The 24,752-nt window shown below is 46.3% G+C and overlaps 1 protein-coding gene and 1 long non-coding RNA gene across 4 annotated transcripts in view; one reads left to right on the top strand and one right to left on the bottom strand.

The window, feature by feature from the left end:
• Positions 1-18,298: 18,298 nt before the first annotated feature.
• Positions 18,299-20,527, bottom strand: LOC132375794 (uncharacterized). Its single transcript, XR_009506114.1, has 3 exons — positions 20,423-20,527; positions 19,197-19,294; positions 18,299-18,601 (listed from the first exon to the last, which is right to left on the bottom strand). It is a non-coding gene; the product is annotated as an uncharacterized LOC132375794 (long non-coding RNA).
• Positions 20,528-22,004: 1,477 nt separating this feature from the next.
• Positions 22,005-24,752, top strand: part of SLC22A3 (solute carrier family 22 member 3) — a 95,326-nt gene continuing 92,578 nt past the window's right edge. For all 3 annotated transcript variants that reach the window (XM_059940881.1, XM_059940882.1, XM_059940880.1), the window contains exon 1: positions 22,005-22,485. In XM_059940881.1, coding sequence (XP_059796864.1) covers positions 22,051-22,485 — 435 coding nt within the window. In that variant the 5' untranslated portion in view covers positions 22,005-22,050. The remainder of the gene's footprint in view (positions 22,486-24,752) is intronic.

The raw sequence follows: 24,752 nt of genomic DNA, 5'->3' as shown, positions 1-24,752 counted from the left end.
ATAAGAGGGAGGGTCCCCCCAAATCCAGAATTAAGGCATCTCTCCCTCCATGAGTGGTCTGTGCACTCAGGGCAAGTGCAGAGGATGGTGCATGGTGTAGAGAATCCAATCCTGAATTTCTATAATTGTCTCTGGGCCAAAGTAAGGAATGACTGAACACTCTTGGCAACCCACACGGGTGCTGGACTGGCCTTCTCCCGCCCCACTCCCGTGCCTTGGTCTCAGGCAGAAGCACACACCTTGACCTTCCTCCAGAGGATGACAGGGGTCAAAGAGCACATCCAGCCAGGAGAATGCTTTTGTTACTGACCTTGCCATCTTCCCTCTCCAGTTAGAGGTTACATACCTCCTCACGGTGCCCTGCCCGCTTGGCCACAGCTAACTGGACCAGGCGTGGATACTTGACTCATGATTCACAGATTCTCTTTTCTGCAAATTTGAAATTAGAGCTATCAAGCTTTCTTTGATTTCTTGGTTTAGTAGGCCTTAGAGTTTAGGCAAACAAATTTGCTGTGTGGATAAAGAAGGAACAAACCAGGTCTATAGAAAGTGAGAGAAGAATGGTCAGACACACAAGAAACTCTGCATCTTCCAGGAAGGGAGACAGAATGAATAGGTGCTTTGGTTGCTGATGGCTTTACAGAGTCCAGCTCCAGGCTTTACAGTGTTCAGTTCTAGTTTTGCATTTGGTCCCAGCGTTTCACCTGCCCTTGATCTCCATGAACTACTCCTCTTTCTTCTGATAAAGTCTCCTTTCAGCTCCAGCTAATTTAAGTGAACTTCTGTTTTTATAAATGAAATAATCTATTACTTAGAACCAATAATCTCTGAGTTGGCTTCCATTACTTATCACCAATAATAATCTGAGATTTGTAGCTGACAATTTTATGATGTGTACTTAATTTTAATTGCTTGTAACCCATCAAAAACAACAAATTAAACAAACCAACAGACCCAGCTGGTGTGATTCAGACAGAGCTGGAAGGTCGCTGTGCCAGGAATCTAAGAAGTCTTCAGGTTCACTGTTGCTTTGGTCAGCAGAATTCTAAAGATGCCCCAGGCTTCCCATCCCCTGGCTATTCAATCAGACCCTCATCTAGATAAGAACTTTGCCGGTGCAGTTAAGGTTAGGCATCACCTGACTTGTAGATAAGATTATCCTGCATTACCAGGTGGGCCCAGTGTAATCACATGAGTCCTTTAGAAGAAGAAGAGGAAGGCAGAAGGGGAAGGAAAGAGACATTCCAAACAGAAGAAGGACTCAGTGCTCCACTTCTGGCTTTGAAGATGGAGGGGGCCACAAGCCCAGGAATGTGGGCAGCCTCCAGCAGGTGAGAACGACTCTCAGCTGACAGCGAGCAAGGAAAGGACCTTAGTCCTACAACCTCATTGGACTGAATTTGGCCAACAACCCAAATGAGCCTAGAAGTGGATTCTCCAGATAAGAGGCCAAGCCAGTCAACTCCTTGATGTCCACCAGTGAGACCCTAAGCAGAGGACCCAGTTGAGCCGCACTGTGCCCAGATTTCTGGCCCACGGACCCTGTGACCTAATAGATGGGTCTTGCTTTAAGTTACCCTGTTTGTGGTACATATTACTACAGGAAGAGAAAACTAATATGACTGTTGTCTGGGGTACATCAGCACCACCTCGGGAATCCAACACACTCCAAGGCCAGAGGTCATCCTCTCTATCATCTGGTTCAGGTCTCTTGCTTGTAAATCAAACAAAGGGAAAAAGAAAAGGAAAAACAGAACTTCAGGTCAAGCCTTGCAGTCTATCCTTGGGACCTCTTCATGTAGGTGTGGGCTGTATGTGCACATTAATGAGGTTTTTAAAATCACAATAAATGATAAAGTAACTGATATCCTTAACTGAAGGTCAAGGTCATCCTAATTCACGGGGCTAGGAATCTCCAATCGTGGAACTTATAATTAACCCTCCTCTCATGCAGGTTGGCAATACTATTAAAACAACCTTTCTCAGGATATTTTGGGAGTTATATTCCCAGTGAGAAATGAGAAATGCAGACCCACATGGAACTGGAAAGGCTATCAAGAGAAAATAATTTCCTATTCTTCATGGGGCTGGAAAGGGAGAGAGAGGATACAATCTCAGGCTTAACACTTTGAAAAGGAGGGAGAAAGGCTCAGGGGAGTGATTTGAATATTAGACCCAGGCTCCCAGCTGTGGCCAAGAATCAGGGTGCGGGCGTTCCTGCTCCCCACCCCTGGAGCTGGATGGGTCAGCAGAGCCCGGACTGGATTTATGTTTGTCGAGTTTATGGGGCTGCGAGAGGGGGAGTGTGAGAAAGTCAGTATTTTAGTGGCTCCAAAAGGGGCAGGAGGAAGAGACCAAAGCCAGGGTTAGGGATGGCGCTTCTCCTGCTATAAACGTGAGATTTGGAGCCCTGGGAAGAAAGGGGCAGACCAAAGGCTGAAGGACCTCTGCTTGGAAAGCCTCTGAGACTCTGAGCAGAAGCTTCACGGCCCAGAAAACCCACAGCGACGTGGGTGCCAGCCTCGCCCTCCCTCCACCCCAGAGCCCCAGGGCCAGCTGCGCAGAGCGGGCAGCAGGACGGCCAGCGGAGACACCTGCTCACGGGGCTGCCGGCAGAAGGGTGATGGGGAAACGCCTGGTGAGCCAGAGCAGGACCAGTCCGCAGGCTCGTTTCTGAGGGCGGGGGGAGCTTCTGGGGTGGGGGGCAGGCAGCACCAGGGGCCTGACTTAGCAGATAAGGTACATGGCCTCAAAGCCCTCCCCATTTAGGCAGAAATGCCAAGTGATGTCATTTGCTCCCAAAGGCTGGTGAGGCCAAGAGTATTCAGTCTGTACCCTCATGCCACAAACACAAGTGTGGGCTCGTTTAAGAGTCTGTGCCGAGATGGAAGACAGCTATTTCCATTGAACAACAAAAGCAAAAATCCCGAACGAACCTCAAAAGAAACCTGTGTCAAGGTGGAGCAGAGGGGCTTCTTTTAAACAGCCCTCCCTCCGGTCCCTGAAAAGCCCCAGGAATGTCCCCCGGGTCATAGAAAGCAGAGCTCCATGAGGGCTAATCCCCATGCCCGCAGCCTCCCTCCAAGCCCCAACCTCAAAAAATTCTAAACACAAAAAATCAAGAACAACAACTCAGTTGAGCCCTGGTTTGGGCAAGAGATCCTGAGTTTGCCAGGGGAAGGCTACCTTCCCTGGCCTATTTTTAGAGCACAAAGCGGGGGTGGGGGGAAGGACTTGTCCTTCATTTTTATATCAACATGTGTTTTTCTAGGTACAGGGTAGTGGGTTGAATGGTGGCCCCCTGCAAAAGACATGTCCTAAGCCCTGGACGTTGTGAATGTGTCCTTATGTGCAAAAAAGGTCTTTACAGGTGTAATTAAGGAAAGCGTCTCGAGATGAGATCATCCTGGATTGTCATCCCTAAATCCGATGACAAGTGTCCTTATAAGAGACACACAGAGGCGAACCACAGGGAGCAGAGGACACGGCCACGAGAAGACAGAGACAGAGATTGGAGTGATGCTGCCACCAGCCAAGGGATGCCTGCAGACCCCGAAGATGGAAGAGGTAGGGAACGGATTCTCCCCTATAGCCTCAGGAGAGAGCCCAGCCCTGCCCACGTCTTGATTTTGGACTTCTGATCTCCAGAACCACCAGAGAATAAATTTCTGCTGCTCTGAGCCCCTCAATTTGTGGTCATTTGTCACAGTAGCTATAGGAAACGGATACACGCAGTTACAGGAATTAAGTCTACGTTTTAGCCTACACTCTCCACTCCTTCCTTTTCTGTCACTCTCAGTTCTGGTCAGGAGGCGGCAAAAAGCTTTCTGATGTTTTTACTTGTGACTGCCTCTAAAGCAGACCAATGCAACAATTGAACATTGAAATAGCAGTGACTGAAGGTATGGAGTATGATGTGAGAATGCTCACTATTTTGAATGCTAGCAGCCAATGCTAGGAAGACTTGATTGACAGCGGACTTGTGAGGGGGACACTGAGGGTCCACAAGATTTATCACGTGACTTAGGAATGATCTGTTCCATCGTCTACATCGGAGGTCTTATCACCTGTGACGGGGGAGGTAAAAAGGGTGGAAAATGAGGGATGAGGGATGCCAGTATTCTGCTATGGTTGAGTCAGGAGACACTTTCCAAGGTTGCTAGAATAAGAAATAAAGATTAATAACTTCACTTTTAAAAAGAAGAACTAAAAATTGTTCTGTAGTCATAAAATATGTAGAGGATTATGGGAAAGGAATGCTTACGTTTTGTAGAAGAGTCACTAGACCCTATCAGGAGTTGCTAAACAAGAAACGGAGGGGGTTTCCTGGTGGCCTAGTGGTTGGGACTCCGCGCTTTCACTGCCACGGCCTGGGTTCGATCCCTGGTCGGGGAACTGAGATCCTGCAAGGTGTGTGGCATGGCCAAAAGAAAAAGACAGTTGAAAAAAAAAAAAAAAGAGAGAGAAATGGAAGTAACATCCAGTAGGACTGAAGATGGAGAACAGTTAGCTCTGGGAAGTCCTGAGAATGAAATCATTACTAAACGGTTCGCTCCGGAAAGTGGTCCCAGGGACGTGGGAGGTTCATAGGGAGATTGTTGTTTTTCCACATTCCCTTCTGTATCTTTTTTTTTTTTTTCATGTGTATGTATTATTTTAAATTGATTTTTTAAATAAAATAATCCAATAATCCACCTTCTCTCCCCTTTGCAGTGTATTTCAAGGCAGAAGTTGGGGGCAGTGAAAAAGGAGGACAGAGGAGGCAGGGTAACCACGAAGTCGGGTCCCCTGTGGCCCTTTCTCCCACCCTGGGTATCAGGTGCCCCAGAAAGGACAACTTGTAATGAGCTCCAGAGTTCTTGGAAGGTCGCAGCGTCACGGAGGCCCTGGTTGGACTTAGGTCCCAGCGCCCACATTTCATAAAGTCAACTCTGGCAGCACCAGGGTGCCTCTGTGCCACGCCTGGGCTGGGGTCACAAATCTGTGAAGACAGGGAATAGCAGGGGAATTCAAAGATTGACGAAAACAGCACTGAACACATCTGGGATGCTTTTCCTCCGGGAATAGCTATGCTGTTGTTGTATCACTGCTCCTGATTTCACGTGGAAGGTACCATGAGCACTAATATCTGTGGCAAGTAACAGAGCATGTTATCAGCACTCATGGGGTTGCAAGTCACCCAGAAGATACTGCGTAATTTTGGACTTGGGAGGGCTTTAAAATTTATTCAGAGAAGAGTCAGGATAAAGGAGTCAATTCCATCCAGTTCCATCCAGTTTTCTCTCCCTCTCTCCCACCTCCATTTAGAATTCACTTCAAAGGTGGATTTTGGAGGCAATTTGAATTCTTTGGGGGCTATGCAGCTGTGCTTATCACAGACAGAAATTAGCGAGCCTTTTCACTAGGTACTGGAGAAGCCTGTGCTCAGAAATGCAAGGGGCGATCCGTCATCCAACACGTTTTGGGGGGGAAATCCTATTTTCTATGATCTGGACCATGTCGATTTCAGGCAGTAACCATTTACCATCTAGAGCAATAAGGAAGGCCTTTTCCATGACAGACATGGGAGCCAAAAGGAGTGTGGATGGTGCCTGCAGTGACCCACGGACATTCCTCGGGGTTCTGCCCAAGTCTCTTGGGCCAATGTTAACTGATTTGCAAATACAGAGTCAGGAACCTGGGAAAGTCATCACTAACGCTGATAAAGACACGAACAGGCAAATACAGAAAGGACTTAGAATCCTGGTTTTAGGCTCAGAAACTGGAGTCTGAATCCCAGCTCGTTCTCTTGCTGATGGTCTATTTTTTCATGTCTGAACTTCAGTCTCCCTGAAAGAGAAAAAAGCAGCGTGACCAGGTGAGAACACCATCAGCTTTAGAATCTGACAGACTTGGAGTTGGATTCCGTCCTTGCTGTATTTTGTATGAGTTAACTCTTTCCCAGCCTTGGTTTTCTCTATTAAAAATGGGCATGACAGATTAAATGAGATGACGTCTGTTAAAATGTCTGGGACATTCTAGTTTCTATTCCACTGAAAGAGGTAAGAGATGAGGAAGTTAGAAAGAAATTCTGCCTTCCACAATGAGGCAGGAAAAAGAGGCAGGGAAGTGGGGAGGACTGAGAATAGAGGCAATGGCAAGTTTGGGACCATGAAGTGAGAAGGCTCTGGTTGCTCCTTGAATGACAGAAACAAGCATCCATTAGCTTGGAGGCATATATAGACTTGGGATCTATTTGCTATTAACTTTGAGGCATATATTGTATATTCTTGGGGTACATTTGCTATTATGTATTGTGTATACTGGGGGTACATTTGCTATTAACTTTGAGGCATATATTATATATTCTTGGGGTACATTTGCTATTATGTATTGTGCATACTGGGGGTACATTTGCTATTAACTTTGAGGCATATATTGTATATTCTTGGGGTACATTTGCTATTATGTATTGTGTATACTGGGGGTACATTTGCTATTAACTTTGAGGCCTGCATATACTTGGGGTACATTTGCTTCTGCAGCCACAACTACTCTCATAGTTGCCCAAGGAGAGTCTATAGAATGAGAAGAAGAGAGTGATTTGGGCAGAACCTTGTCGAATGCCCACTTTGAGGGAGTGGTCAGAAGGAAAGAGGCAGGAAAGAACCCACCAAGAGGTCTGAAGAGTGGGCTGGGGCCTCACAGAAGCCAAGGGAAGAAAGTGCTTCAAGAAGGAGGGAAAGTCAAAGAAGAATTGCCTTACCAGTTGGATTTAGCCCAAAGGAGGTCTGTAGTGATCTTGTCCGGATAGTCTTAGAGGAGTGGTGGGTACCAGCTCTCCTGCAGACGTTGAGGAGGGAAAGGGAGGGGGGTGGACACGGGCTCTCTGAGCAGGGTGGGTAGTGCCCGGAGGAGAAGTGCGGTTGCAGGAAGGTGTCTTTCTTTCTTCTTCCTCCTTTCCTTTTTCCTTTTATTCTATTCCCTTCATTCCTTCCTATCTCCCTCCCTTCTTTTCCTTCATTGAGTAGAGAGACATAAGCATGCTTAAATTCTAATGAAAAAGGAAATGGAAGCTACAGGCAAACAACTTCCAAAACTCTTATCTACTGCCCAGATGGCTTTCTCATAGAACCAATAAATTGCCCATCAAACACCTCCATCTGGATGTCCCTTGGGTGCTTGAAGTTCAATATTGTCTAAAACTGCTTTTTCTTTCTTTCCTCCCAGTGTTTGCTTCTTTTACCCTCTTGACAGGCACCACCATCCACCCTCCCAGTCGCCCCGGTCAGGGACCTGTGGGTCACCATGGATTCTACCTTCGCCTTGTCACCTACCCAGTGCGGTCCTGCTGTATCCTCAACATCCCTCACATCCGTCAGGCTCGTCCATCCCCACTGTCTCTTCTTAGTGGAGCTGCCCACCTTCTCTCCCCTGGACCACTGAGAGTCTCCCGAATGGCCACCTTGCCTCTAGTCTCATATCTTTGAAGCATCTTTCCTCATTAAGCAACCTCATCTTCAAAGGAACCCTTTTCATTCTGTAGGAAAGTCTTGCAGTCTTCCAACTGTGATATGTGGCTTCCTTGTCTTTACCTTTGTACGTTCATCCTCCTCAGTCTGGAATGCCACTTATTCCTTTGTCTCAGACCCAACTCAAGGGCTTGTCTGACTCTCAGACAGATCTGATGTCTCCAGTGTTCCAGTCTGACACCTCTGATGTGTTTTCATAGTCTCTCCCTAGACAGTAAGCTCTTTAAAGGCAGGGATAGTATTTTATTAATCTCTGTACTTCTAGTCTCCGGCACCATTGCAGGAACTGATTGAATGAATGAATGACAATGAAAAAGACAGGGCTAAATGCAATTTCATGGAACCTATTCCTCATTACACTCTTTGGGTTCAGTCCTCTAACGAGTCATAAGCCACCAAATCATATTATCCGTGTTCAGGCCACCCCACTCCTCTCATTTACCCACAGGATATTGTCACAAACCTCATACAGCAATTTGCCGTGTTACCTGTTTCCCAGAGTACGGCACCAGGAAATGTCAGTCCTTCAAGATGTTCTGGGAGAGAAGGATTCCAAGGTCACAGTAAGTTTTGGACACAGTGCAAACCACATTCTCTTTTTGGGGATATACCATGTAGCTTAAGGGCTTTGAGAAGTTTAACAGAAAAAACGTTGAATTTGGTTGTCAAGGCTTCCCAAACTTATCTGAACCTTTTCTTTCTTCAAGTCACACTTTGAAGCTTTAATATTTCTGAAAGTTGGCCTGTGGCAGTCTTTTGATTTACTCACAGTGGGGTTCTTCTAGTAACAAGTGACACTGGAATCCTACTTGATTCCTAATCAGTGACTTTTGGTGCCATCTTTTGCCGACAAAATGGCATATGGCAGTTTTAACGATATCTGTTTTCCAAATAAGCAATGTATCTTGAGTTTATGACATGTTTTAGAGAGTAATGATTTTTCCTCAATTAAGAAATTCTATGCCTATCTGAAAGATTCCATGTATCTTACGAGGTTTACTTTTTTTGTTTTGTTTTTGTTTTTGCGTTTTTGTAGAAAACTTTTTGTTCCACCTAACTGGGGATTAAAAATAAGATATACCAAAGTTATTCTTTTGATTCCTTAATTGAAACGTAAGTGAGTTAGAGTGAGGTCTTGCTTCGTTTTAGGCTTCACTCCAGGGTCCTTAAGGGAGAGCAACACTATTTTCCAACATGATCTGGATGGTGAGGTTCAAACCTGAAGATTTCATGGTTTTAAATTTGAGATTTCAGAGACAGAAACTTAGGGTGTATCTCTACATACATCCTAGACTAAAATCCAAACTTCTTGTTTAAAAGTGAACAGACACTTCATGAAAAAAAAATCCATCTGTCTAGTTGACTTCTATAGCTCAGCTTGTACAGAGTGAAATGATATTTCTTTCTATAACAGCATGGATAGTTTAAGGGACGGTAGCGTGAGCAGGGAACACCGCCCAGCAGTTAATTCATGCGACACCTGCAACAATTTCTGCTACTCACGTTCATTAGAGTTGCTTTTCCTGAAAGGATAATGTATACTAATCTCAAATCCTATTGCAGAGCTGGTATTTAAAAGCTCAATTTCACATTTTTTCCAAGCCAAATTTCCTAAATATTTGGATTAATTAATACTCTGAAGAAGGGACTTGCCATTTGAAAAATCGTACTTAGAATTATGATTCTGGGGTATTTGCATCATTTCATGTCTGGATGAGGATTATGCTAATAGTTTCAGACATCACATCTGCAAAACATTGTTTGATGTTCTCTAATGGAGATTTCTCAGTCATAAGATAGCCGAGTGGAAAGACTTTTTAAAACATCGGTTTGTCTCTCACTGTATCTGGTGCATAAAACAGAATAAATGTCTGCCAACAACACGACCTGAGGATCTTTTAGATTGTCTCTATATAATACCCGCAAGGGCAAGAAGGCATAAGTCACCCATTGCCCTGCCAAGTTTCCTTTGTAAACTTGCGGTGTTGGCATCACCAGCTCATGACAAGCACATCAGAGCACATCAGAAAATGTCAGTGGAGCAATAATTAGCAACTGCATCAGGCGCCTGGGCCCATTTTGATAATGTGAGATCATAGCTTTCTTGCTCTTGGATGAACAGGAAAGAATGGTTTCTGGAAGCCACAGAGCACCTAAATCAGTTTTCCCACTTGTATTTGGGGTAAGGTATTAGACCAAAGCATTAAGAAAAAAAGAGGTTCAGAATATATGAATATTCGAAACTGATAACCACATGAGTCACTGAGTTTCCCTAAAATGACTCCGAGAGTTGATAGATATTGTAGACTATCTAGAAAATGCCCAGTGTTACGCTGGGAAATACATACAAGAGAAATACACAATGTAGTCCTGGTCGTCAATGACAAGGTTAAGAAGACAGAAATAACTTGTATGACACAACTGGAAAGGAGTACCTCCTGCTAAGTGCTGTGTTACCAATCACAGAGTGATTTGACATGGGCATAAGTACTCAGGAGTGAAGAGAAACAAGTAGAGTTTAGGAAAGAGGCATAGAGGAGGCATGATTGAGTGCAACTTGGAAATGGAAAGAATTTTGCAAACAGTCAACGTTGATTGAACTCTTCTTTTTGTCCAATACTATGCTGGGCAATCAGCTTACAGTATTTCATTTATTTTCCCCTACAATCCTGTGAGTTTAATACTGTTATTTATCCCCATTTTACTAATGCGGACATTGAGACTCAACGGGGTAAGTTATGTGTCTAAGACACACAGCAAATAAGTGACAGAGGGAGAATTCCAGGGCAGCTTGCAGACTACTTAGCCACCTTGCTACAATAGCTAGCTCTGTTGTCATCAAAGACATGGGTATAGATACGAATATGGATATAAATGTACACGTATGTATTAGATGTGGTAGAAGCAGAAGATGGTCACAGGGGACCGCATTTCAAAGATAAGAGAAAGATTAAGTATAAAAGTAGGATCTGGCATGGATGTGAGGGGGTTGATGAAGATACATGACTATCTGGAAAGAAGCGCATACCTCGGGAGGGTCATGGAAGACCTCCGTGGGCAGGTCAGGGTTAGCATGTAACAGGGAGGCTGGCTGGTCTGGAGCTGAGATTCAGGTGTGGACTGAATGACCAATACTGACCACCATACTTTGTCTCTGTGCTTTGGGTGCAGAGAAAAAATATTTAAGGACAAATGCCCAGGCACGTCTTCTGATGAGACTGTAGCCCAAGAAACCCATGGGAAAGAGCTTGAACCCTGACTATATTTGGGGGTCAGACACATGCAGACCCAAAGGTGTGGAGCAACGGAAACCTGAGGGCTGAGGATGACGGAAGCCACATCCAGCTGCTTTGACCCCCACTCAACAGACACAGGTTCCCAGTGAGGGTGACTCTACTTTTCCCCGCCATTAGCAAGCCTCCCACGTGTACACATCACCATTCTCATCATACAGTTTCAAACAAGACGATGCTCCAGTTCATGCCCATCGCTTCATCCGGTCCCTGCCCAGAGAAACCATGATCTGTAATAGCTCTGGACCACTGAGAAGTCTTTCAAGTAAGATTTTGGACCAAATACTCTTTTCTCTGTGTGCTCTGACTTGAGAACTTAACCCTTGAATGAGATATGATTCCACAGTGCACATGAGAGCCCCACCCACCATCATCTTAGATGTTCTTGGAAGGTACAAGAAGGAGAAGTGCAGGAAACTGTGCAAATGGATGTGGGGCACCCTTAAAAGACAGTCCTGGGCATTTCCAGAGAAGCTTGGGTGTGAGACGCCTGCAAGGGTTACAAGACTTCCCGCAGGAGCAGAGCCAGGGCAGAGCTGCGGAGATGCACACAGGGATCTTGAAGTGGCTGCATTTGTGAGCTTAAACGGGTGATGTCCAGGAGAGCCAGTTATCACATCCAAACTGTTCCAGCGTGTCTTTAGGTGTGTTATGGAGCGTGCACACAAAACCCCATGGGCCATGTGTATTTATTAAGCAAAGAAAGCAAGTATTTTGCAGCAAGGTCACTAACACCAATGACAAAAGCAGTAAAAGAGCAGAAGAAACACAAATCCTCTTTTTTTGGTCATAGCCTTCTTATCAGACTTTAGCGAAAAATGATTGATCACCGTTTTAGCAAAAACTTCTTTTTTGCCCATCTAAAGATAAACATTTATTTCGAGGCAGAAGAAATCCATAGCTTATGGCTTCAGTTCACTTGTCCTCTGTGCTAAACCCAAGGTCACACTCAAGACGCCACGCACACAGACGATCTCCAATTTGCAAGTAGATGGGGCTCTGAGAGGACACTTATAAATTGGTTCTCTGGAGCACAGGAGCACGTCCCCGTCGACTCTCAGGCCAGCCCAGAAAACTCTCTGAACCCCCTGAGTTCCGAAGCTGGTTCCAAGAGCTGCCTCAGAGCAACTGTGAGACTGAGGGTAGAGCAGGGCCAGGGGGTGGGGCTGGACTTGGAGGGCGGGAACTGTCATGCCCTTGAAAGGAAGAGCTCAAAGTCACGGTCGTTGTGGGCACAAGTCTTCCAGGACTGGTTGTCGTAGCAATATAGCATTACTTTTATTTCTTAAATAACTTTTTTGCGAAACAGTTTAAGACTCACAAGAAGTTGCAAAAATAGTACAGATTCTGTGTATCCTTGACCCAGTTGCCTTAATAATCATCTCTTACATAATCATGGTATATTGTCAAAACCAGAAAAACTGACATTGGCAAGATACTCTTAACTCAGAGAGCTTACTCAGATTTGACCACTCATCTTTTTTTCTCCCTAAACAAATATAATGCTTTGGAATTATTAGATCATTTTATTTTTCCAATGTTACAATGCTAAAAAGTCTCAATTTTTGCAACAAAATCTTCCATTCTTTACTATAAAATATTTAACTGATGGTGTTATTTGAGTGAAGACTGAGTAGGTTTTATATTTATACAAATCACTTTAATTTTGATATTAAAAAGCAAAGATTTTATTTTAAATTTCTAGGCTATACAATATTTGTAGCCAAGAGAATAATTTATGAAATGACAACTTTAAAAATTAATCTGAGTCACTGTTTGATAACAGTGTTTGGGCCTGACTCCTGGACCTACTGGTGCTGTAAACTGAGTGACCTCATTTTAGATGAGTTACGTGATCTCTTTGGTTCTTAATTACTTGATTGCAAAATAAGGAAATTAGACTACATGACTTCTGAAATTTTTTTCAGCTAAAAAAACCCCTATGGGACCCCCATGTCAAAAGTATCATATAGAGATTGTTATAGAAAGCATAAGATGGTTTTATGAAAAACAGACAAAACAAAAACAAAGACCAAACCCTAGAGTTAAAGCGAAAAGGGAAAAATACCTTGTATTCACCTAAAAGTTATGGGAAGAGTACAAAAGAACATTTGAGGACAGCATCCCTGTGGAGGATGAGGGCCACCTGCCCGCAGGTGGTCCTGAAGAGCAGACATGGTCTGAATTCCCCACAAATCACTAAACTTGTGTGAATTCGGACCATCCCAAGCCTCAGTTTCCCCATCTGTAAAAGGATGATGGACCCTGTTGGTGGGGCTCTGAGGAGGAAAAGGGATATGACAGGTAAAGCGCATGACAGAGTCTTGTCCCATGAACGTTACCAGAGTCCCTGAGTGTCAGGTGTGAGTGGGAATGGAGCGGATGTTGCGTTAGATGGTATGAATGGAGTGTGGGTCCGCCTGCCTCTGACAGTGTGCTTAGCTTAAGCGGGGAGCCTCCACTTCCGGAGGACAAGTTATGGGGCTTAGATGTGGTTGTCACCCTGGGCACTTGTGAACTGAGAAGGGGGACAGGGTTTCCCCTGTGATGCGGATGAGAGACCCCTGGTCTCAGTGGGGGGATCTGAACCGGCAGAAATGAAGAACACTAATTAGAGAGCATTCTATTCTGTTTTTAGGAAAAATAGATATGTCCCACATACTTTGTATCTCACTGTAAATTTGGGATTAGAATTTAGACTCTGGATTTCAGTCTAAGACATCTTACTATGAAAATGAAACAAAGATTTATTATTCTCTCTCCATCTTGCTGCTCATACTAGTTTCTTATCTACAAATGCCTTCTCTTCCGCCTGGCCTTTTCTCCTGCTATTTATAGCCATGTCTCAAACATAGCCTTCCAATTGTGATACTCAAGATAAATGGGAAAATCATCTAGACCACAATCAATTCAATACAAAGATAGAAAAAAATTAATTAATTCAATAAAAAGACAGAAATATTTGTATGTACTCCTGTCCAGCAGCCATATAACATTGCTATGTACATGAAAATTTCCTAGTGGGTATTCTTGTTCTCCTTATATTATTTCTTTGGGCCATATTTTTTAAAGTTTTCATTTTGAATTTTTCAAAGAGCTTTCACCTTTTCATGTTTAAGACATAGCTTTAAAATCTCACAACATCGAATATTCTGTCTGCCAGCATTCTACCACCTGCATTAGAAAACCAGTGTTAATATATACATATATATACAAACCACTAAAATTGACCTGGATTACTGTAATTTATACATTTTATTTTTGTATTTAAAGGAAAAGAGAACTTGAACTCATTGCATTTTACAGCCAGGAAATGGTCTAAATTATCTTAATTTCATTGTACTTTTAGAAATAATTTATTGGCTCAACCAGAACTAGAAACTACTCTTTGACTCCAGTATAGACAGGGAAAGTAGTCATTTGTAATGTGAAAAATACAAACAAAAATTAATTCCAAAAGGAAAGTAATCTACAAGTAGAATGCCTTTAAGCTATGAAATCAGCTAAGGACTCAAAGCCCCTTGGTGTTACTCTGCTAACCCGGGGCTCATCTCTCCAGACCACCTTTCATGCATAGACAGACTCTGGAAATCATTCATTGCCAACAGTGTTACAGCATCTGTTTGTGCCTGGGGTACAATAAAGAATTCTTACGGAGACGTATGTTAATTTACAAAAAACAGGATTGCACAGAAGGCACTATTAGAGCTGGTCTGTGAATCGTTGTCCCCTGTCTGCAATCAGGTAAGTGCAGAAATTGGGAGTAAGCAGTTAGAAACTTTTATACTGATCTGGCATCGCCATGACATCCAAGTGTATGACTGGTGCACAGGTCTCCTTGAATAGGATGTAGACCAGTTTCGATGTTGCTGAATTCACCTTGGGGTTGTACGTGTCGTGAGCTGCAGACTATTCGTGCCCAGTAAGACCATACATTGATCTGCAATAGATCGAAACAGACAAACAAATAAACATGTCTCCTTTACCACTAATGGGTTGAGAGGCATTGATATCAAATGTAGTCTTTGAAACCTGTTTCTTTTACACAACATGTTGTGAGTATCACTCATTTCAGTAACTATGTCGATAAACCTTATTTTTAGTGAATGTGTTATCCTTCAGTTTTTAAGTTGGATTAATTGAGAGGTCACTCAAGTTTTAATCGGTGCCTGCAAATCTCCTAAGACTGACTTTTCCCATTTGAAGATGGCATTACTGTGATTTATGTGCAATGGTACTAAGAGTCAGAAACAGTGGATCGCTGTTGAGTGCTTTGCCCGGGGGGACCACTATCACACTATAGAAGGTACCTCACTAAAAGACAATTTCATCCAGAATGAGGTCCAGCAGCAGAAACTTCTGGGCAATATTTTAGCAATTAATAGCATAGTGGCCTCTTCACCGAGACTTTCACAAATCCCCAAAGTAATAGATGTTTTAAGAGTTTTGGAGACCCACGGGGAATACTGTGTCAATTTGGCACTTCCCAGGCTACACTGACAATAGAAGGATGACCACTGTTTTGCCCTCATACTCCTGTCCCCTTTCCTCTACCTGACATTCCTAAACAGTCGTGGCCTAATTTCCACTCCACCTCAAAGTTACCTTCAACACGGTGCTCTAGGTGGCTCCTGACAGACGACAGGAGTGGGACGTAAGAAGAATCCCATTTACCATTCCTGCCCTAAACCATTTGTGATGAAAAGGTTTTCAAGAGAGGTAATGTGCTTCACCTTGCACTTGTTATAATGGCACAAGCACTGAAAGGAAAGTGGCAAAGGACTTGCTATTGTATATGTTCAGAGAGTAAAATACAAACTCTCAAATCTCTTAGGCTTGACTAGGTTTTTCTACTTTGTCAAAATTCAACTCTGGAATATTTTAGCGCTGTTTAGCGTTTTCCTTCATGGCTACCATCTTCTCCGAAGATGTCTTTAAGTCTAAGATCCTAGATGCTTCAAATATAGAGAGCATCTATTTCCAAAGGATAATAGTATCTGTAATATTTGTCCCCCAAACCAGAAACTTTTCTCTAGGGAAGTCCAAATTGTAATCAACTAGCGAGAGAGTGCGTCAGAGAAAGAAATGAACATTGGTCAGTCTAAATCAATGTTAGGGTCCAGCATTCTGCCATATAATAATGGAAGTGCTCTATGGTTTTTTTTTACTACGTTCACATACTAAGGTAAAAAATAGCTACTCCGTGCCTAATAAGGTAAGAATGAGAGCGTTTCAAATACTCTTACCCATTTGTTAAAAAACAAAAAAGAAAATATGATTCCTACTTTTTCCCCTTAGACCTGAGCACAGGCCACGATTCACTTGCCAAATTTTCTCTCAGCAGATTGTTTTCAGAAGTTTTATTTCTAGATTTATTACAGTATTCCCAAGGAAACTAATCTTTTTTTGTGCTTTATAAACAGCACAAATGTCATTATGACGTCTTTTGGTAACTCAATCTGTGGTGAATAAACCCTAATACCTGGTATATCCATTCCTAAATGCGATAAAAAAAATACTAACTATAAAATTTTAGATGAATAAACCCAAACAATTACCTTTTCAAAAACAGTTAAAGTCAGTATGCTTTACAAAAGCTAAAAGTTGTAGGCCAGTAGATTTTTATTGTTCTTATTCAACAATCATTTATTGGTCACTATGTCTGGACCAGCTCTGTCCAACAGAAATCCCTGTGGTGATGGAAATGTTCTGAATGGACATAGTCCAATATGGTAGCCACCAGCCACATGGGGTTATTGAGCACTTGAAACGTGGCTCAAGAGGAACACAATCTTTCATTTCACTTAATTTTAATTAATTTAAATTTAAATAGCCACATGTGGCTAATGGTACCTTACTGGATAGTGCAGATATAGAATAGATATCAATGTTTTAAGATAGAAAGATGAACATGATTTGGCTTTTCTCCCAAAAATCTACAGAGTAATGGGAAAAATAAAATGCATATATAATTTTACGTAAAAATCCTGATCAAATTTATATGGAACTTAATAATGAGATAAAATTTATATGGAAGAAAAAAGCCCCCAAATTCCCAAGATAACTCTGAACAGGAGGAAGGTGAGGGGAGAGAAGAGGTGAGACTTGTCCCACCAAATACTAAGAATCATCATAGAACTATCATGATTAATAGTAAAATATTGTCATGGAGATAGACAAATAAGCAGTAGAACAGAACGAACAGTCCAGAAGCCTATTTGTACAGGATTTTTTTTTTCTTTTTGGCAAGATGCAAAAAGCAGAAGCTATAAAGAAAAATGATACATTTTACTAACTATCAGAATTTAAACTTTTTGTAGTCACCAAGACAACATAAATACAGTTAAAAGACAAGCCACAGACTAAGGAGATAGAACATATACAGCTGACAAAGGAGCAGAATAAACACATATACAAATAACTTCCCAAAACTTCAGTAAGAGAAAACAAGTAACAAAGAGAACATAGGCAGAGGATATGAGAGGTGATTCGCAAGAGATGAATCTGAAAGATGAATACATGTCAAATGTGCTCAGTTACAGGAAACGAGCTAGATCCATATTTATCAAGGCTAATAGGTCTCAAAAATATAATGTGGGGACTTCCCTGGTGGCGCAGTGGTTAAGAATCTGCCTGCCAATGCAGGGGACGCGGGTTCGAGCCCTGGTCCGTGAAGATCCCACATGTCGCGGAGCAACTAAGCCCGTGCGCCACAACTACTGAGCCTGTGCTCTAGAGCCCGCGAGCCACAACTACTGAGCCCACACGCTACAGCTACTGAAGCACGCGTGCCTAGAGCCTGTGCTCTGCAACAAGAGAAGCCACCGCAGTGAGAAGCCCGCGCACTGCAACAAAGACCCAACGTAGCCAAAAATAAATAAATTCATTAAAAAAATATATATATATATATATAATGTGGAGTAAAAAAGAAAAGTGACAGAAAAATAGTATCGTACCATTTGTGCAAACTTCAAAGCACCCCAAGTACTGTAGAGGTTTCCCTCGCTCTCCGAAAGTAGAGGTTTTCTATGAAAGCTTTCCTAAGCCAAAATGGCAAAAGGCGAAGAAGCAGTTACCTTAGGACACACCTTGCTAACAGATGCAGAAAAAGAAATTGAAATGAAGCACAGATGCTCACAGATAGTTCAAAGCTATGCCGGCTTGCAGCTGAGATGCTGCATGTAGTTTCTGGAGAAGGAGCTTGGCAGGGCCACTCTTGCTGCTGGGGTGAGCGCTGCTTCTATAATGACTTGCCGCAAAACAAGAGGTGAACGCTATTTTCGATTTTCATCTTTTATCATAAAAGTGAAAATCCTCTTTGATTTCTTGCCGTTAGGAAAAACAGGTGCTAATGTAGGTCTTTCATAAAAGTAAAGTGGCATAATGCAAACTTTTTTTTTTTTTTTTTTTTTTTTTACAATAGCAATAGCTAACATTTTTTTTTTTTTTAGTACATTTATTTTTATTTATTTATTTATTTTTGGCTGTGTTGGGTCTTCGTTTCTGTGCGAGGGCTTTCTCCAGTTGTGGCGAGCGGGGGCCACTCTTCATCGCGGTGCGCGGGCCTCTCACTGTCGTGGCCTCTCTTGTTGCGGAGCACAGGCTCCAGACGCGCAGGCTCAGCAGTTGTGGCTCACGGGCCTAGTTGCTCCGCGGCATGTGGGATCCTCCCAGACCAGGGCTCGAACCCGTGTCCCCTGCATTGGCAGGCGGACTCTCAACCACTGCGCCACCAGGGAAGCCCAAGGCAAACTTTTGAAGAGCAAGGGACACCTGTATAGTGTTTGTGTGTAGTACCTAGGTATAAAAAGGATTAAAACATAGAGGAGATGAGTAACGACTTCATGATAACTATACCTGGGCAAGAGGCGGCCTGAATCTTCATCAGAGGGGGCCACACTTTCGCCTTCCTCTCCCCTAGAGCCAAGGGCTTGTACCCACCTGAAGCCCATCCCCCTTCCCATCCTCCTGCCTCACACCAACACGCTGGGATCTGAGATCCCAGGTTTCCCTGCTCAATGGTCCTGAGCCCTCTTCCTGAGCCTGTGTGGCCTTTTCCCCAGGCCCACCTTCTGAAGAAAGGGCCTGGTAGCTGCCCTGGGAAGGAAGGGAGGGGACAGGGGACAGGACCTGAAGGCATATGAAGGAGACTTCAGCTGTGTCTAGGAGTGTTAGTTCTTTATAACAGTATACCTAAAACACGATAACACGACATTTGCTAATTCTGGGGAAGGGTGGTATTTTTGTACTACTCTCTTTATTAATAGCCAACTTACATATAGCACTTGTCATGTCTCAAGTACTGTTTTAAGCGATTTGCATAAAAAATGAAAAGGTGTCATTGCTACTCAGTTTTACGGAAAAGGCTGAATAACTTGCCCAAGTCACTCACCATAAAGAGTAGAAGGGGATTTGAACATAGCAGGTCTGGCTCCAAAGTCCATGATCTTAGCAACTGCTCTAGGTCTACTTGTCCAAATGCTCAGATTACTTCATTTAAAAAAAAAAAAAAATGGAATTAAAGTTAAAATAGCCTGACAACTGCAATACAAAGAAAAATGTAGTGAAATTCCTTAAGAAGGTTCTTAGATGTGTTAGGAGCACAGACAAGGACGGCAGACATGACTTGGGGAGGAAGGCAGTTTCGGTGGTTGGGGAGGGCTCGGAGGAGGGGATGCGGACTTTTGGCCCAGGCCTTGCTGGGCAGTGGCTGGGAGGGCAGGAGAGTGAAATGCCAGGAAGAGGAAACTTCTTTGTGTGGACAGGCACAGGTTTAGGAAAGTTAAAGAAGGATTTAGGATTAGCAAGTCGTGGTGTTTGGCTGTTACATGGGGGGACAACTTGGTGAGGGACGTAGGTTGGCATCTTGAAAGGGAGGCTGAGAAATGAGTATTTAATTTGGAAACCAAGGCAAGCCCTTGAAGGAAGCACCTCCGAGCTGCTCTGTGGGAAGACAAGGAGGAGTGCAGCCTGGATGGAAGGACAGCGGCCGCAGGTGAGGAGCCCCTAGGGTCACTGCGAACAAAGTTGGTGGAGGAGGAGAGGAGGCCGTGCCTGTGGGGAGCAGGGGAGGAGGGAGGGGTCTGGAAGCATCCAGTTGTTCCACCAATATTTATGGAGCACCTACTATGCACCAGGCACTGTTCTAGGTGGTGGCAATATAGAAATGAACAAAACAAAACTTTCTGTCCTCGTGAAACCTGCCTTCTAGTGGAGGAGGGGGCACAAGTAAGAAAAATAAGTAAATTTAGTAAACAAAGGAATAAAAATATGCATATGTTGGAGGGTGATAAGCACTTTGGAGACAGATAAAACAGGGAAGGGAGCTGGGGGCTTGCCTGTGTGTGTGTAGGTGTGTACTGGGGCCGGCGTGGTGGGGAGATAGCCAGGAGGGATGAGCTGAGGGCACCTTTGAGTAAAGGCCTGCGGAGTGCCGGGTGTTGAGATGATATTGAGAGTCTGAGTCTTGGGGTGGGGCCATGGTTACCCCAGAAGAGAGGGCAGAGGAGGAGCTGGGTGGGAGGAGGACAGATTGAGTCTGGGGTCCCAGGGGGGCAGTCAATAATACGGACTACACCGTGGAGCGTGAGACATGTACACACAGAAGTCGCTGCTCACCAGGTGACAGATGAGCTTCAGTAGCTGGGAACAAGGATGATAGAACAGTAAGAACTCTCATTCAGTGAGCCCCTAATGTGTGCCCACCTGCCACCAGGTGTTTTATCCTTCCTAGTACCCGGGATCCTTAGGACATCCCTGCACGGAAGACAGTATTAACTCAGCAAGAAGTAAGAACGACAGTAATAAGAGCTAACACGTGAAAGGGCATACTGTGCGTCGTCAGGCACTTTTCTGGCACTTTATGTGTAATAACTCATTCAATCCTCACAGCAACCCCAGGAAGGTATCAGTCTCATTTGACAGATGAGAAGACTGGGCTGGCCCAGTAAGGTGCCCAAGGTCACAGCTGGTGAACCGAGGCAGCCTGGCTCCCGTCCTTGCTCTGGAAGGAGGAAAAGTCAGTCTGCGCTCTACCGGCCTCTCCACCCTCCGAGAAAAGCGAGCTAAGGGTAGAACGCCTTTCCGACGGCTGGGGTGGGGTTCTGGGGAGAAGAGCTGGAGAAATTCTCAGAAGATACGTCTTGATGGGGGGAGGCTGGGCCAGGGCAGGGAGGGCGCTGTTAGGAGTGCAGGGTGAACCTTATAGCTGAAGGCTGCAGCCGCGAAGGGGCTTTTAACCCGGCCCGGGGAGGGCATCCGAGTGTGGACGTGGACACAGCAGCCCGGACGCGGACCAGAGGCCAGGACGCCAGATCGCACACAGCTCTGCGGATCTCTGGGAGCGAATAAGGGAGCTAAAAACAACGATGGAAACCAACCAACAAACACCCTTTCTGGGCGATTTCAGGCCGAGAGCGAAGGCCTTGGCTAAAGAAACCTGTAAGGGGCTGAGGTCCGTTCTCACTTTGAACTCCAGGACTCTGAACGAGACGCCTAACACCCCTGTGGGTTGCCCGGCTGCTCTTTTGAAAAAGTTGGACGCTCTTTGAGATGTCGCCAAAATCTAACCCCGCGTGGTCCTAGCTCTGCAGTGGGTCCACTGCTCTGGGACCCGGCTGCCCGGCCCCAGGGGTGCGCCGGGCGGCTCTGCTCACCCCACGGACGAGAACTGGCGGGGGTGGGTGGTGGCTCCCGCGGCACGGGCGCGGGACCCGGAGCGCGCGCGTCGTCGGTCCCCCAGGCGGCACCCGGGACCACCGAGAGACCAAGTCCCATTAGCCTGGGAGTCGCTGGGTGGCCCTGGAACTTTCTTCTCTGGAGCCCGATCCGGGACCGCCCGCAGAACAGGCTGCTGGCAAGGACCGAATGGAGCTCCGCGCCAGGCCGGAGGCTGTGCGCGTCACTCGCAGTCCCGGGCCGGGTCCGCGGCGCGCGGTGGCGCTCCGCCAGGCCGCGCCGCCCGCGCCGCGCCGCGCGCCCACCCCGACCCCGCGGCGGCGCCCCCGGGGAGCGCGGCCCCGACCTCCGCGGGCGCCCCCGGACCGGAAGCGGGTGCGGCGGGCGGGGGCCCCGGGGCCGGAGGAGCGGCGGCCGCTGGCGCGGCGCCCAGGGGCGTGAGGCGGGAGCGCGGGGGAGGCGGCGGGGCGGAGGAGGCGGCCGGCCGGCCCGCGGGTCACTCGGAGGCCCGGGCGGCGGGCGGCAGGACGCGCTCGGGGAGTCGGGCGGGCGGGCGGGCGGCGCGCACCATGCCCTCCTTCGACGAGGCGCTGCAGCGGGCCGGCGAGTTCGGCCGCTTCCAGCGGCGCGTGTTCCTGCTGCTGTGCCTGACGGGCGTCACCTTCGCCTTCCTCTTCGTCGGCGTGGTCTTCCTGGGCAGCCGGCCCGACCACTACTGGTGCCGCGGGCCGAGCGCCGCCGCGCTGGCCGAGCGCTGCGGCTGGAGCCCCGAGGAGGAGTGGAACCGCACGGCGCCCCCCCGCCTCGGCCCCGCGCCCTCCGAGCGCCGCGGCGACGGCCGCTGCCAGCGCTACCTCTTGGAGGCGGCCAACGCCAGCGCCGCCGCCCCGGGCGCGCTCAGCTGCGCCGACCCGCTCGCCGCCTTCCCCAACCGCTCGGCGCCGCTCGTGCCGTGCCGGGGGGGCTGGCGGTACGCCCAGGCCCACTCGACCATCGTCAGCGAGGTAAGGGCCCGGGTCCGCGCCGGGCGCGCCCGCCCCGCCGCCGAAAGCCGGCCGGGAGCGGACGGCGCGCGGAGCCCCCGCGGACGCCGGGAGTCGGTGAAGCCGGCCGCCGGCAAGGTCCGCCGAGGCCGGGAGCTGTCGGTTACCTCTGGGGACCGACCGGGTTCATCCCGCGCTTGGAAGCGTGGTGCTGCGTCCTAACTGCTCGGGCAGTGCCTTTGCTTTATCTCCCTCTGCTAGTGAGGCAACGGAGTGGTGCTTCGGTTTAGGTGTGAACGAAAACCGCCCTGGAAGCCAAGTGCTAAGATGCTTCGCACACGCCTCCTGAGGGATCGAAGCATCCTGTACGGTGCTCGTTGTCTCTGAGATGTGTGTGCGCAGTAGTTGGAAATGTCGGGTGGACGCGGGTAGAGAACCGCAGCGTCTGGGGCGAGCGACGCTGAGCAGGTCCGCGCCGGCTCGTGGTCCCCAGGGGGCGAAGGAAAGGAGAAACCAACGTTTGAAGGCAGCGCCAACTGTCTCTAGTTGCCCAGATGATTATCTGAAATGCAAAAGGACAAAGGTCGAGGCTTTCCCGGGAGCATGATTTTGGCAAAACTGCTTTGGGGCAAAGAGCAACATTTGAGAGAAGTTGGGAAAGCCAGGGTTTTGAATTAAAAAAAAAAAAAAAATTTTTTTTTTTCCTGCTAATAAAGGACAGGAACGCAGCAGAAGAGGCTGTAAGGCATACACAGTGGACACCCCACTTATTGGGGGGTAGCTGCTGGTGTCGGGTGGGGACAGTCCCCACGGTTTTTTGGCCACGTTTGAGCTGGCAGTGCCTTGGGGGTTAGGTGCCCTCACCCTTGGCGGCAGAGCTGTTCCTGCGCTGCGCTGGGCTGGCAGTTTGCATCTTCATCATGGTGAGTTCTGACTTTAGGGACTGCCTCCACTGAGCTTGCAGGGAAGGTATGAGCAGTTTTATTGAACTTTGCTGCAAGCATGGATCAATTTAATTTCTAACAAGTGATTGTGCTCAGGCAAATTGGGAAGGAAAAATGTTTGTCTTTAATTTATTGTCATAAAGAATTTTTAAGCACCTACTTGAATAATGGGGGAAACACTGGCTTCAGGGTTCGCAGTGCCTCTTCTGCCTGTTACTGGTGTTCTTTGGTCTGGTGGTGACCTAGTCTCTCTGAAGCTGGGATTGTAGGTCTTTGAGGTTATGCATGTTCTGTGTGTTAGCACACTGTGTGTGGTCCTCTGCTAAGTGCTTTAGAGATCAAACCCCATGGCAGCCCAGGAAGGCCATGTGTATGTGTGTTTGGGGTACTTTAATTTCTACCTAATTCGTGGGTCATGATCGGGACTGCTTTATAAACTGTGGTGGTCTTGTTGTTAGGGGTTTCACTCTTGAAATGGATAGGGTGTGGGCTTGGGTGGGAGAGGGTGTTATCACTGGTACTTCCTTTGAGTTGTATCCATTAGGTGGCTGCTTAGTGCTACTTTCCAGGCAAACCAGAAGACGCTGCTTGGAGAGTAGACGCCTGATTTTTGAAGACATAGAGATCTCAAATGAAGAATCAAATGAACACACACTCCAGTGGGGTTTCCATGAGCAGGCATGATCCCTAGACATCAGAGAAGGGAGACATAAAAATCTCTAAGTTAGTGTCCAGACAGGTACTTTAAAAGCATTCTGGGGTTCCAGGGTTGTTTCAAGCACTCCAGGGTTATTTCAAAGGAGGGACAGTTGGTCTTATGAAGGTCTAACAGGCACTGTGGAAGGTGGGAGTTCAGGAGACCTGGTCCTGGCACGGTCTCCATCTAGCTGTGTGGCTTGGGTGGATAGCTTAACCCTTCTGGGCTTAGCTTTCTCATCTGTAGTATCAGGGGTTGGATTAAACCCTTTACAGTCCTACCAATGCCATCAGTGTCATCACTGGATGGCTGTTCTCAGTGTGCTCAGAACAATGACAAAAATCTTCAAGGAAAAGTAAAATGCTATTCAGAATGCTCCCTTAAGGCCTCTGACAAGTTTTGGAAGTATATTGGAGAGAGAGTTTTTGTTGTTGTTCTAAATTGTTTGCTTCTTCTGGTTTGTTGTTTTAATGTTTTGCTTCTTGAGAAGAAACCCTCCATCTGTTCAGGAAGTTCAGCATCCAGAACAACTCCTTCCCTCTCAGAGTTCTGCACAGCTAATATATTACTGTCTTTGGTTTTGCATATGATCCAATTAGTGTTTGTTCTTTCATATCCTGTCAGCGTGACCCATCTCTGGCTCACAC

This window comes from Balaenoptera ricei, chromosome 12, assembly GCF_028023285.1.
Source record: "Balaenoptera ricei isolate mBalRic1 chromosome 12, mBalRic1.hap2, whole genome shotgun sequence".
In the NCBI taxonomy this organism is placed as follows: Eukaryota; Metazoa; Chordata; class Mammalia; order Artiodactyla; family Balaenopteridae; genus Balaenoptera; species Balaenoptera ricei.
Note: the sequence above shows the minus strand (reverse complement) of the source record. Positions and strands in the feature narration are given on the sequence as shown.